The sequence below is a fragment of the Bos taurus genome, chromosome 18 (assembly GCF_002263795.3).
Source record: "Bos taurus isolate L1 Dominette 01449 registration number 42190680 breed Hereford chromosome 18, ARS-UCD2.0, whole genome shotgun sequence".
In the NCBI taxonomy this organism is placed as follows: domain Eukaryota; kingdom Metazoa; phylum Chordata; class Mammalia; order Artiodactyla; family Bovidae; genus Bos; species Bos taurus.
Genome location: NC_037345.1, coordinates 63742529 through 63756380, shown reverse-complemented (window position 1 = coordinate 63756380; position 13852 = coordinate 63742529). Strand labels below are relative to the sequence as shown.

General features: G+C 37.7%; 1 protein-coding gene across 5 annotated transcripts in view; it reads left to right on the top strand.

Annotated features, from left to right (window-relative positions):
- Positions 1-11872, top strand: part of ZNF583 (zinc finger protein 583) — a 28995-nt gene extending 17123 nt beyond the window's left edge. For 4 of the 5 annotated variants that reach the window (XM_059877045.1, XM_015458453.3, XM_005219799.5 and 1 more), the window contains one exon: positions 3181-11872. In XM_059877045.1, the coding sequence (XP_059733028.1) occupies positions 3181-4640 (1460 nt within the window). In that variant the 3' untranslated portion in view covers positions 4641-11872. 5 annotated transcript variants of the gene reach the window in all.
- Positions 11873-13852: the final 1980 nt, after the last annotated feature.

Here is a 13852-nt window from a genome sequence, read left to right as displayed (position 1 = left end):
TTATGTCACTAAAGTCTGTCTTTACTTAGTCTTTGTTTCCATCCATAATTTTTCTTAACTTTATAAGACAGTAAATTGCATTTATGTAAATTACAGTGATGAGTTCTGGCAGCTGTCTACATCCATGAAACCATCACTGTAATGAAGACACAAAATGTTTCCATCACCCCAGAAGCTAGCTTGTGCCTTTTTGCAGTCCATTCTTCTCCACTCTGGCTCCAAACGAACCTTTGTTGTTTTAGATTAGTTTGCATTTAAACTAAATGGAATCATACTATTCGGTTTACTTCACCATCAAAATTTATTTTGAAAATCACACTGTTGCACGTGTGAGTGACTTACCCTTTTTGTTGCTGAGTGTCAGTCTAGCGTGCAGACGGTCCACACCTCTGTTTTGCCACTCACCTACTGATGCACCTTTGGGTTGTTTGCAGTGTGGGCAATATGAAGTGGTCACGTACAGGACTTTGTGGGGACATACATTTTCATTTCTCTTAGGTAAATATCTAAAAGTGGAGAAACGGGTGGGGGTTGTGGGAGGAAGGCTCAAGAGGGAGGGGATACATGCACACATGTAGTCACACTTTGCTGTACAGCAGAAGCTAACACAACACAGGAAAGGGATTAAAAAATTTTTTTAATACCAGCTTAAAAAAAAAGTAGAAAAACTGAGTCATATGACAGGAATATGTATCACTTTAGTTCTCCAAGGAGATGGTATTTTCATTCCCTTCAGCATTTGTAGTAGAGTTCGTGTGCTCCATATCCTCACCATATCTTCTCAAGTTATTTTTTATTTAAAATGATTTTATTGAAGTACAGCTGATTACAGTGCTGTGTTGATCTCTGCTGTACAGCAGAGCGGCTCAGGGGTCCGCAAGTGTCGCTCCCTGTGCTCCACAGGGGGCCCGGTTTGCCATCCTGTATGACAGTCTGCAGCCCTAGTCCCAAACTCCAGATCCTCCCCTCCCCAGCCCTCCTCCCCCTCGGCAACCACAGTGTGTTCTCTGTAGGAGTCTGTGGCTGTTTTTCAGATACACAGTTGCTCCAGTACCCTTTTTTAAAAGACTTTCCCTTCCCCATTATATTGTCTTTTTGGTATCTTTGTTGAAAATCAGTTGACCATGTATGTGTGGGTTAAGTTCTGAACTCTGTTCTTTTCCATTGATCTATGTATGTCTGTCCTTTCACCAGTACCAGACTGTCCTGGTTACTAGAGCTTTATAGTAAATTCTGACACCAGTTGAATTTGTAAAATCACTTTGACTATTTTAATAGATCATCTGCATTTCCATATAAATTCTAGAATGAAGTTGAGCATTTCTACCTAAAAATCCTGCTGGGGTTTTGTTTGGGATTGTGTTGAATCTATGTATCAATTTAGAGGGAACTAATATCATTGTTTTATCATTGACATCCTAATATCATTGTTTTCCAATTCCTGAAATTTAGCCATTTTTTACAGTCTTAGTTCTATTAGCAGTATTTTGTCATATCCAGTGTAGTGGCTTCTTATAATTATTATATTTATATATCTATATAGAAAGAGATACAGTTTTATGGATATAAGATACGTAATTTTTTAGATATAAGTTTTTTCCAGTAATGTGTGCATGTGTGATCAGTCGTCTCTGACTCTTTGCGACCCTATGGACTATACAGTCCATGGAATTCTCCAGGCCAGAATACTGGAGTGGAGAGCTGTTCACTTCTCCAGGGGATCTTCCCAACCCAGGGATTGAATCCAGGTCTCCTGCATTGCAGGCAGATTCTTTACCAGCTGAGCAACCAGGGAAACCATGAAAAGTAATGTTATCTGCAGATACAACTTTATTTCTTATTGAAATAAATAGCTAGGATTTCTTGTACTGTTGAATAGCATTGGTTAAGAGCAAATTTACTTGCACTGTTCTCAATCTTAAGGGGAAATGTATTCACTCTTTCACCATTAAGTTGTTACAGATATTTCTTAGATGCCCTTTATCAGCTTGAGGAAGTTCCTTTCTATTCCTACTTTGCTGAGAATTTTTATAATAAACATGTTAAATTTAGTGAAATACTTCTATACTGATTGGAACAACCATATGATTTCTATCTTTAATCTGTTAATGTGGTGAATTATACTGATTTTCATATATGAAACCAACCTTGCATTTGTGGGATGAACTCCACTTGGTCAGGATTATGCTTTCATATTTTCCTGGATTTTATTTGCTATAATTTTATATCATTTTACATTTATGTTTCTGTGCTACATTGCTTTTGTAAATCATAATAGGAAGTCTGGTTTTACTACAGATAAGGTGAGAAACCACTGGAAAGTCTTGAACAGAGTAATAGGTGATTTGATTTAGGAGTGGAAAAGATAAGGCAAATAAAGGCCTATGGCAGATTAATAAAACCAACAATTTGAAACAAACTTATTTCAATATGAAGGCATCTTGGCTTGAGTATCAGCTGAAAATTTACACTTGGGTGGAACATATCACACAGAAAATGATAACTCAGGAAGACTATTTTCAGACTGCTAAAGTTTAACCATAGAGTTTTATATATAGCCTGTGGCAATTAATAGGGTTCCCTGGTGGCTCAAGACAGTAAAGAACCCGCCTGCAACGTAGGAGACGCAGGTTCAGTCCCGGGGTCGGGAAGATCACCTGGAAAAGGAAATGGCAACCCACTCCAGTATTCTTGCCTGGAGAATCTCATGGACAGAGGAGCCTAGCGGCCTACAGTCCATGGGGTAGCAAAGAGTTAGACACAACTGAGTGACTAACACTTTCATGGCAATTAATGACACCTGGTGTGTTTTGGGATGTGGGGATCTAATAGATTTTTTTTTTAGCCACATTGACATGAAGTTTTCTTTTTTAAAGCTAACAAACTTACCTTGAATGCAGGCTAACCTGAGGCAAGAGAGGAAGGGTGTTTGCAGACTTATATTAATATATATATATAATGATTGTGATTTTCTGATGGGTTACCTTAATAGTTATGCATGAGGTATGTTCTTAATAAATTTTCCTACATTTTCATTCTTTATAATCTCATTGTTAGACTGCATTTAACAGCTATTACATTCTTGAACTTATGTATGTAGTTCATTTACCAGTTTGTGTTTTAGAAGTTCTTTTCTAATGCATAAATACAAAAGATGTTTGTTTTCTTGATATCTTGTAGGTTGGGAGTATACATTTAAAAATAAGGAATTTCCATCAAAGCAAGTTATTTATGAAGAATCATCCAAAGTAATGATGATGGGAAGAAGCCATCTTAGTTATAACCTCAACTGCTCCAGTTGGAGAGGAGACTCTAAAAGTAAGGACTGGTTTAAGAACCAGTTGGGAACTCAGGAGGTACATGCTAGTCAGCTGATCGTCACTCATAGAGAAATCCTAAATGAGGATCACAGTAATGAATATACTAAGTCCTGGCAAACTTTCCATCAGGATACAATCTTTGATATAAAGCAGAAACGTAATAAGCATGAGCCACAAAAGAGAAGTTACCGGAAGAAACCTATCGAAATGAAACATAAGAAAGTCTATGTAGAAAAGAAACTCTTGAAGTGTAATGAATGTGAGAAGGTGTTCAACCAGAGCTCATCTCTCACTCTTCATCAGAGAATTCATACTGGAGAGAAGCCCTATGCATGTGTCGAATGTGGGAAAACTTTCAGTCAGAGTGCAAACCTAGCTCAACATAAAAGAATCCACACTGGAGAGAAACCCTATGAGTGTAAGGAATGCAGGAAAGCCTTCAGCCAGAATGCCCACCTTGCTCAACACCAGAGAGTTCACACTGGAGAGAAACCTTATCAGTGTAAAGAGTGTAAAAAGGCCTTCAGCCAGATTGCACACCTGACTCAACACCAGAGAGTTCATACTGGAGAGAGACCTTTTGAATGTATCGAGTGTGGAAAGGCCTTTAGTAATGGTTCATTTCTTGCTCAGCATCAGAGAATTCACACCGGAGAGAAACCTTATGTATGTCACGTGTGTGCGAAAGCCTTTAGCCATCGTGGATACCTAATTGTACATCAGAGGATTCATACAGGAGAGAGACCCTATGAATGTAAGGAATGTAGGAAAACCTTCAGCCAGTATGCACACCTTGCTCAACACCAGAGGGTTCATACTGGAGAGAAACCTTATGAATGTAAAGTATGTAGGAAAGCCTTCAGCCAGATCGCATACCTTGATCAACATCAGAGGGTTCACACTGGAGAGAAACCCTATGAATGTATTGAATGTGGGAAGGCCTTTAGCAACAGTTCGTCACTTGCACAACATCAGAGAAGTCATACTGGAGAGAAACCTTACATGTGTAAGGAATGTAGGAAAACGTTTAGCCAGAATGCAGGCCTTGCTCAGCATCAGCGAATTCATACTGGAGAGAAACCTTATGAATGTAACATTTGTGGGAAAGCCTTTAGCTACAGTGGGTCTCTAACTCTACATCAGAGAATTCATACTGGAGAGAGACCCTATGAGTGTAAGGACTGCAGGAAATCTTTCAGGCAGCGAGCACACCTCGCTCATCATGAGAGAATCCACACTATGGAGTCATTCTTGACTCTTTCCTCCCCCTCAGCCTCTATGTCCAGTCAGCTGCCAAGACCTGTAGGTTTTATCTCCTAAATATGCCTTGAATCTGACTCCATTAATCCATTTCCATTCTATTAATGTTTGTCCAATACACAATAATCTATTTGACACAGACGATGGGAAGGGCTTTCTAACCCACCCCCCTGTATTTACCATTTCCTGTTAGTAATCCATATTGCAGTCAAACTTGTATTTCAAGAGTCTGACCATATCACTTCTTCATTAAAACCCTTCACTGGCATCCCATAGGGCTTAGGGCAAGGTGCACATTGCTCAAAATAGTCTAAAAGACCCCTGCCCCCAGTACCTTGTCCCACTTTACCTTTCAGAGTCCCATTTCATGTGACCATCTCATTCCTGGGCTACTTATCAAAATTCAGAATTCATATTGCAGCAACAACTAGATCAGGGTTCCAGTTCTTACTGTTCCATTTTCTAGCCCTCTAGTTGTGGAGAAACATTTTGTCCCTTGTAAGCATCTTGTCTTTTTATTTCTATTACAGAAATAATAATGGTACTACCTCAAAAGTTAATGGGAGGATTAAATGAGATAATGCATGTAAATTGCTCAGCACAGTGCCTAGCATAATCAATAAACATTAATGTAAAATAAAAAGATAACTGTATACAAAGAAGACCTGATCATCTTAGCAGTGATTATCGATGAAATAACAAAACAGCTCAAGACCCAGGAGACTAAAGACTTTTGAGTAGAAAGAGCAGCCCTTGTTCTGAAGCTGAGTGGAAAGGGCATCCAACACAGTAGAGTTAATGCTGGAGTTCATGATGATAGAGTTAAGATGGTTGCTTCTGTTTCAGTACAAACATGGAAATATGATTTTGTTGATTAAAATTAAAAATTAACTTCATTATATATTCAACACTTTTAAGAAACCAGGTGTTAAACATCAATAAGTAAAATTTACTGAGATGTATTCGTCATTTACATTTAGACAAAGGCAATATAGTCCTCAAAAGACAGAAAACTTTAGAAGATCAATAACCAAAGAAGATTAGAAAACAAAATTTTACTCACCGTTCCTAATTCCAGGTAGATGAATCATGTTAAATCCATGTCATTTAAATAGAAAAGGTGTTAGTTTCTAAGCTGTAATTCCAAGACCAGAGGGAAAAGAAATCAAAACTATAAGTCAAAACTCATAAACATGTTTGATTTGTGTGAAATTTAAAATAAGTACCTTTAGATGGGCATTTGTTTTCCACTTTTCCACAGTTCAAACTACTGCCTGTTGTCTTACATCTGACTTGTTTTACACTTTATTACTTCCTGACTCCTGAAGGCTTCATGCAATCAGTGCTGGAACCAATTCTCATGTGACTATAAGTACAAAGAAAATGAGTGAAGTTTAATGGAGGATGAGAAGAACAGACATTTTATCCTTCTGTAGGGGAAGATTCAGTATTATACAGATGTTAGTAAGCCCCAAATTAATCTATTGATTCTTTGTACCTAACAGAATCCTAAGAATTCAAGGCCTGAAACATCGTGTTTATCAACACAAACACACAACAGACATACACATAAAGGAAACATGTAATAAAGGTGATAGCTCACTGTAGTAGCTTAACAGTATTGGTACATGAGATTCTGCTCAAAGTTATTTCTGTACAAAACAACTGTCTCATTCTTTTATCCAAATGCAAAACAGAGTCATTAGAGGATACCATACATCATCATGGAAAACAATCTCCCTAAATACAACATGAGATCCAGAAACCACACACATGGATTCTTGACTATATAAAAACATTAATGAGCTTTTATATAGTCAAAGATAGTACAAAAGGTTTTTAAACATTAGAATTTGAAAACATTAGTAAAATATGTTTAACCTATGAGATTCATATCCTTAACATGTAAGTACTCCTCCAAATCATTTAGAAAATGACACCTCTTCCCTTATGGGTAAGGGGTATAAAGAGATAACTGATGAAAATGATAAGTACCGACTCTCAAAAGGATCAGAATACAAGCTAAACAAGTGAACTACCATCTTTCAATACCGGATTGATAAAATTTGCACTGCAGAAGCACAGGAGAGGAGGTACTTCTGTGTACTGATGTAAAGGTGACTTGTCAGTATCAGAATTTTCAAGGCTTTCTTTTGCAATTAAACACGAGTTTACCCTACCATATCCTGTAACAGATAAAAGGTATCAGAAAAGAATCAAATTTTGTTAAAAGGGAAAAAAGTGCTTATTCATGAAATGTAGCAGAAACAGCTGTGACTTGAAATGTCTGCCTGATGGATTTCACTAATGGCACGTCAAGTCTGTCCAAAGGTCCCTAGAGAAGCTCATGCTCTAAGTTAGCTTGTGTAGAGGCTGGAGGTAACAATGACAAGACAGTTTATATGATTTTTTATGTGAAAGTTATGTTAGTATCCCTACCAAAGCTTTCCCATTGCACTCGTCTGTAAGTAAAGTAAATTGGATCCGTCTTTCACACCATTCAGAAAGATTAGTTCTAGGTGAATAAAATCCTAAATGTTAAAGTATTGGGAGAAAACAGAATAGGATATGCCTATGACTTTGCTGTTGGATACATCTTCCTAAACTAAACAAAAACGAAAGCCACAAAGTAAAGATTAATGAACAACTTGATTGTATCAAAAGTTGTTCGGTCACTAAGTCTTGTCCAACTCTTTGCAATCCCATGGACTGCAGCATGCTTTTAAAAAGACAAAAGAAACAGAATGGGGAAAAGCTGTAATAAAATACTAAAGGAAGGATGTAAGAATACCTATAAGTAGGTAAAGGACAACCAAGGGAGAATAAAAATGAACAAAGGATAATAATGGGTAAGTCAGAAGAAATGCAGACCGCTGACACTGAGTCCCCGCTTAGCCTTGCTAGTAGTAAGAGATGCAAATTTAAATAATCTAATCTTAAAAACCTGGCAGTTGTATAGAGAAATAACTACTCTTATCAGTACCACTTTGGAAGCAATGAAGTTGTTAAAACATTAACTAATCCCTTCAGAGGGCAGTATGGTTAGTACATGAAACTGAGAGCTATTTAAATTTCCAACAATACAGAAATACTGGCACTAGTTTAAAAGGATGGACTGGTAATATAAGGATTTGACTAAAAGGCACTGATTAAAAATTTGCAGATTAATAAGAGACTATATATTTAAAATACATTTCTAATACATTTCTATAACTGCAAATACACAGAAATAAGTCCTGAACAGACATATCCAATTTGTGTTTTGCGGAGGGACCTGGAATTGGACATTCTGGTCAAGAGGGTAGATTTATCATTATCTGTAATGTTTTAAATAAGAATGTTGTCATTAAAACTATGAAAAAATTCAGTGAACTTGCGGAGAACTACAGCAACTAGAATGAGAGTTGGTATCTTAAGTTGAAACCTTTCCTGGAATTTGGAGACTCTCATCATCTCTCCAGCCCTTCCCAGGCACACTGAAATCCCAGTAAATCACTTCATTCAGCGGAACAGATCTATAGTGAGAATAACCAAAGTCCTACTGTCTACCTAGATAGTGAGAATAACCAAAGTCCTACTGTCTACCTAGGAGAATCAAACAGTATCATTCTCAAATGTGAACCGACAGCTGAGGATCATCACAGATGATGGAAGAGTATCAGCATGATGAAGACTAAGAGACAGACTAAACCTGGAGCAGGTGAAGTTACAGAATGAGAATAAAAATGTACATTTGAGACTGGAATAGATGTTACACTTTTAAAGCAAATATGAGAAGCTACCAAAAAGAAGACAACTCCTAAAAAAAAAAAATTACTGTTAGAAAGTTTCAAAGAAAGTTGGGGAAATTCTTCCATTTCATAAATTTGGAAGAAAAAGGGACTTCGAAGTCTAGTAGAAGGCCCATCTAGTTAATATGAGTTCCACCACACATACACACACACACAAATAATTATAATAGAGAAAATAAGAATGTGTCAAATGATTAAGAATCTAAACTGAAGAAAGTTATGAATTCTCAGCTAGGAATAGCTCACTTGAATGTTGGGCAGGCTGAACTGGCAAAAACCATATTATAATAGAAAAAAATTTTAAAAAACACCCAGAAATATGCTTGTGGAATTCTGTAACACTAAAGAGGACACTATCCTAAAAGCTTTAAAAAAATGTGAATTTCTCCTAATAAAGAATAATGATCGAGATAGCATTAGCCTTCCCTCAGGTGAGCAATATTAGATTGTAGAATACAGAACAGCAGCTTCCAACTTAGGACTTGAAACTGCTTTGAATCTAGAGGTTTATACTGGAACAGTAGCGAAACATGAGGCCCAATACTGATATTCTGTATATACAGTTTGCTTCAGTTTACTTCCACTTGTCTTTCAATAGGGCAGTGAATGATTAGCTTTAGCAAAATCTGGATGGAAAAGGGAAAAAACAGAATCTAACCTAGTAAAGTGGTGTTGAGGGTGACTAGGATGATCACTGTAAAAATCAGACCAAATTTCTGGTAGGCTAGATATCCAGGGAGTCAGTGAAGAGAAACTTCAGGGAGAAAGGAAGGGATGGGTTACATTAAATAGAAAACACAGAGTTTGAGGATTTCTGTAATATGGTGAAAACAAACATTCATCAGAAGGACAGACAGACAATTATTGGCTTGGGGAAAAAACAAAGGAGAAGCCATACCAGATACCATGGTCCTAATATAAAGCAAGCCCCATAAAATGTGACATGACTTTGGAAACAGAATATGGGAAAAAAAAATTTAAGTGAGTACTGGGATCGTAACACTGGACTTGTAGAGGAGGAAATGTAATCTTCAACAATGCTTGGCTCTGACTCTTACGAGAATATTTATACAGTGATAATGATCTAATGCTATTTTATTTCCAGCTTTAAAATAGACAAATCCCTTAAGTCTCTGTATATGTGTGCATGTATGTGTATAACAGACCCCATGGACTGGACTGTATCATCCATGGAATTCTCCAGGCCAGAATACTGGGGTGGGTAGCCTTTCCATTCTCCAGGGTATCTTCCCAACCCAGGGATCAAACCCAGGTCTCCTGCATTGCGGTGGATTCTTTACCAGCTGAGCCACAGGGAAGCCCCTTATTTCCAGCTTTAAAATAGACAAATCGCTGAAGTCTATGTGTGTGTATGTATGTGTATATATTATATATATATATACACACACAGTGTAATATCTATTTAATAACATAAAGGCAAAATACAGCTGATAGACTGGATGGTGGGAGGCTGACAGGGAAGTAAGTGCTTGAAGCAAGGATAAGGGGCAGTATGCTCATGGTATATGGAGAGGATTCAGGAGATCTGTCTAAAGTCGATAGAAGAAATGTAGGTTAGTTGTATTTGAAGTTAAAACACATCAGAGGAGCTATTATAAGCCACTTGGTGGGATGAATTAAATCCTTACCTTTCATGAAGACTTGGGGAGTATATAAAGTTAGCAAATTTACAAATAAAAGCAACTGTAATCAGGACTCTGATAGAAACCCAATTCAAATCAGGAAAAAGCTGATTTATTAGCTCCTATAAATGAAAGATGCAGAGCAGGTATGTCGCAGCCTCAGGTACGCCGGACTTGGTGCTCAGGCTCATCAGATTCGTAGCTCACAGCTGTGCTTTCACTCGTTTCATCTCTGGCAGGCGAAATCAGTAAGATAGTTGGAAAACTCCTAAATATTTGAATATAACTAGCTGCTGTCTATGGGGTTGCACAGAGTCGGACACAACTGACACGACTTAGCAGCAGCAGCACAAGTTTTAGTAACCCACAGGTTAAAAGAAAAGGCAAAATAGAAAGCATTTTGGATTGAAACTTGTAACAGCATATCAAAATACATGGAAAGCAGCTGACACATTACTTAGAAGGAAACATCACTAAATTGTGAAATAAAGCTCTCAATGGCTTCAATCTCACCTTTATCAGATTAGAAGATGAAGAGCAATGAAATCCAAAGGTAGCATAATAATGGAAATAAAGAATAGAAATCAATAGGAAACAAATATAAAAGGTCAATAAACCCAATATATCTTCACTCAGACAACATGAAAGAAAATATTCCAGTTACAAATACCTGGAATGACAGAGATGACATCACTACAGTTATTAAGCAGATGATAAGGGAATACTGTGAACCTTACGCTAAAAAATCTGACCACTTAGATAAAATGGAAAAACTTTCCCGAAAGATTCAAACTGCCAATCTTACTCAACCTCTTTAAACTTATTGTTTCATCCTTTGTCAGGTGCTTTTTATAAAGGAATAAATGTTTGATTTCTTGATATATCTGCCACAGCAATAGATCCAGTTTCCTATAGCAAATTTTATAACTTTCATGAAATAAATCCAAGGTTAACCTCACCTTTTAGGATCTTATTATAAATAATGAAGCATGCAAGGTAGATGAGCTTTTGTCTATTAGCAAAGATCATTAAAATCACAGTCAAAAAGTGTCAACAGAAGAATTAACTATCTTGCAAAATTAACTTGTATTCCTGCTATCTTGCAAACACATTTGAAGAAATATAGGACTGGGGGCTTCCCTGGTGGCTCAGTAGTAAAGAATCCACCTGCAAATGCAGGAGACACAGGTTTGGTCCCTGATCCAGGAAGATCCCACATGAAGTCTAACAACTAAACCCGTGCGCCACAACTCCTGAGCCTGTGCTCTAAAGCCCGGGAGTCTCAACTCTGAACTCATGCCCTAGAGCCCTTGCTCCACAGCAAGAGAAGCCGCCCCAGTGAGAAACCCCACGCACCACAACTAGACTAGGCCCCGCTCGCCACAGTCAGAGGAAAGTCCTGCAGCAACAAAGACTCAGCACAATCATAAATAAAATTATATAAAAATATATTTATTTTTAAAGTATAGGACTCATCTTATTTGAGAATCCCTTAGATTGAAAGGAGATCAAACTAGTCAATTCTAAAGGAAATCAGTCCTGAAATTCATTGAAAGGACTGATGCTGAAGCTGAAGCTCCACTACTTTGGTCACCTGATGGGAAGAGCTGACTCACTGGAAAAGACCCTGATGCTGGGAAAGACTGAAGGCAGGAGGAGAAGGGGACGACAGAGGATGAGATGGTTGGATGGCATCACCGACTCGATGGACAGGAGTTTGAGCAAGCTCTGGGAATTGGTGATGGACAGCGAGGCCTGGCGTGCTGCAGTCCATGGGGTGACAGAGAGTCAGACACGATTCAGTGACTGAACTGAACTGATAGGAAACAATTAAAAATAAGTGCACAATCTGCCTTGACTTTTCGCAAAGAGCTCCTCATTCTCTTCTAAATGATTTAAAATTCATTCCATTTTTTGGCAATGTGGCAGAAGTACTGGGAATCAAACATAATGGGGCAGCAAGAGGTCAACTTGGCACAAGATCGTCAAGCCAATGTCAAAGGAAGTAGGTTCTGCTTCGTGTGGAGTCGGCGGCTGAGGGGCAGGTGGGCTTGGTCCTCGAGGTGGGGTGGCCTGAGGTTGGGGGAGACTGAGATGCAGGAGCAGTGGAGGCGTCTGCACTTTAAGAAGTTAAATAACACAAGTTCTTGAATTTAAAATCAGTTGGTAAATTCGGGGACTTTCTCATTTCTGATCTGTTACCTCTTGCCCAGATTGCCTGAATTTTTTTACATATGAGTCTGAGGAAAAACTGCCTGTTCTTTGTTCTTTTTCTGCCTTCTATTGGGTTAACTAAGGATTTATTATTCCATTTTATTTGATTAATTGCTTACATCTCTTTAAAAAATGTTTTAGTGGCTACTCTTAAGGTTATAATCTACATCTCTAATTAACCAGAATGTATCTTCAAGTAGCATTAACAAGGTATTACACGATGTTTCCTAATCTCTCCCATCCTTTGTTTCTGTATCTACACTTACACTGCTATAGCATACTGCTGTTGATGGCTGTCTTCCAGATGTTTAGATAAGCCTAAAGTTAAGAAAAATTATCTTACCTTCATTTATTCCACTTCTAGATCTTTGTGCATATCCGAGTATATGCTATGTTTCACATCCCTTCTGCTTAAAGAACCTCATTTAACATTTCTTTTAGAGTAGGGTCTTCTGGCAATGTATTTTCTGTTTTTCTTTCTTTGAGAGTCATTTCTCTATCAATTCTGAAAAATATTTTTATGAAAAATTTCAGAGAGACAGTCCCCCCCTCCCCATTTTGTTCCTGTGTAATGTCTTAACAAAATCTTTCCTGGTATTAAGCTTTATAGATTTATGTTCTGTTGTCATTATCCATTATTTATTCAGATATTTCTTATCAGTCATTTTCTCTGCTTCTTCTGGGATTCCACTATGTTATGTGTGGGGACAACAGATCTTTCCCCACAGCTCTTGGGCGATCTATTCTTTGCTGTCACTCCTACCCTCCTTAGTGTTCCAGTTTGGCTACTTTTTATTGACTTACCTTCAAGTTCAGTTATTCTTTCCTTGGCTGTGTCAAGTATACCTATGAGCCTGTTGAAGGTTTTGTTCATCTCTGTTCATTTTTTATTATTTCCATTTGATTCTCACAGTTCCATCTCTCTGACCAAATGACTCATCTAATTTGCCTGTTAAACACATTTTTCATTAGAGCCTTTAATGTATTACTCACAGTTATTTAAAATTCTGTGTCAGGGAGTCTGGTTCCATTTCTTGATTGCTTTTGTCTCTTGGTGGTGGGTGTTGATTTTTCTTGTAGCTTTGTAAAAATTACTTTTGACTAAACTCCATGTATCTTGCATTGGACAGTAGAAACAGAAGTAAATAGATTTTAATCCTTAGAAATGGCCATGCCATTTTTTCTGTGAAGCCTTTCATGTTGTCATTAATATAAAAACTGGAGGTTTAAGGTTGCTTGTTGCTATGACCACCCTAAGTTCATCACAGCCTTCAAAATTCACTAGCGATTCCTTAAAGTGAGGGCTTGTTTTTCACAGATTTATCTCAATGTCTGGGTGACCTTCGAATTTAGGTGTTCCCTTTTGACTATGCCTTAAAAAAAATCCAGCTAAACTAAGGTTATTTTCATTCATTCAGTATTACTGTTTACTACTTACTTTGCGCCACTGTACTAAATGCTAGAACTTGTAACTCCCCTAATACCTCACAACCCTCTGCCATTAGTTTGTACATCTGTACTTTCTCTGTTGCCTTCAACAGCCTCCCAACATTTGTGTGCCTAGTAAAAACCTATTCTGCCGTTAATATGATCAGTCACCAAAAGTGATCGATCACCATGGAGT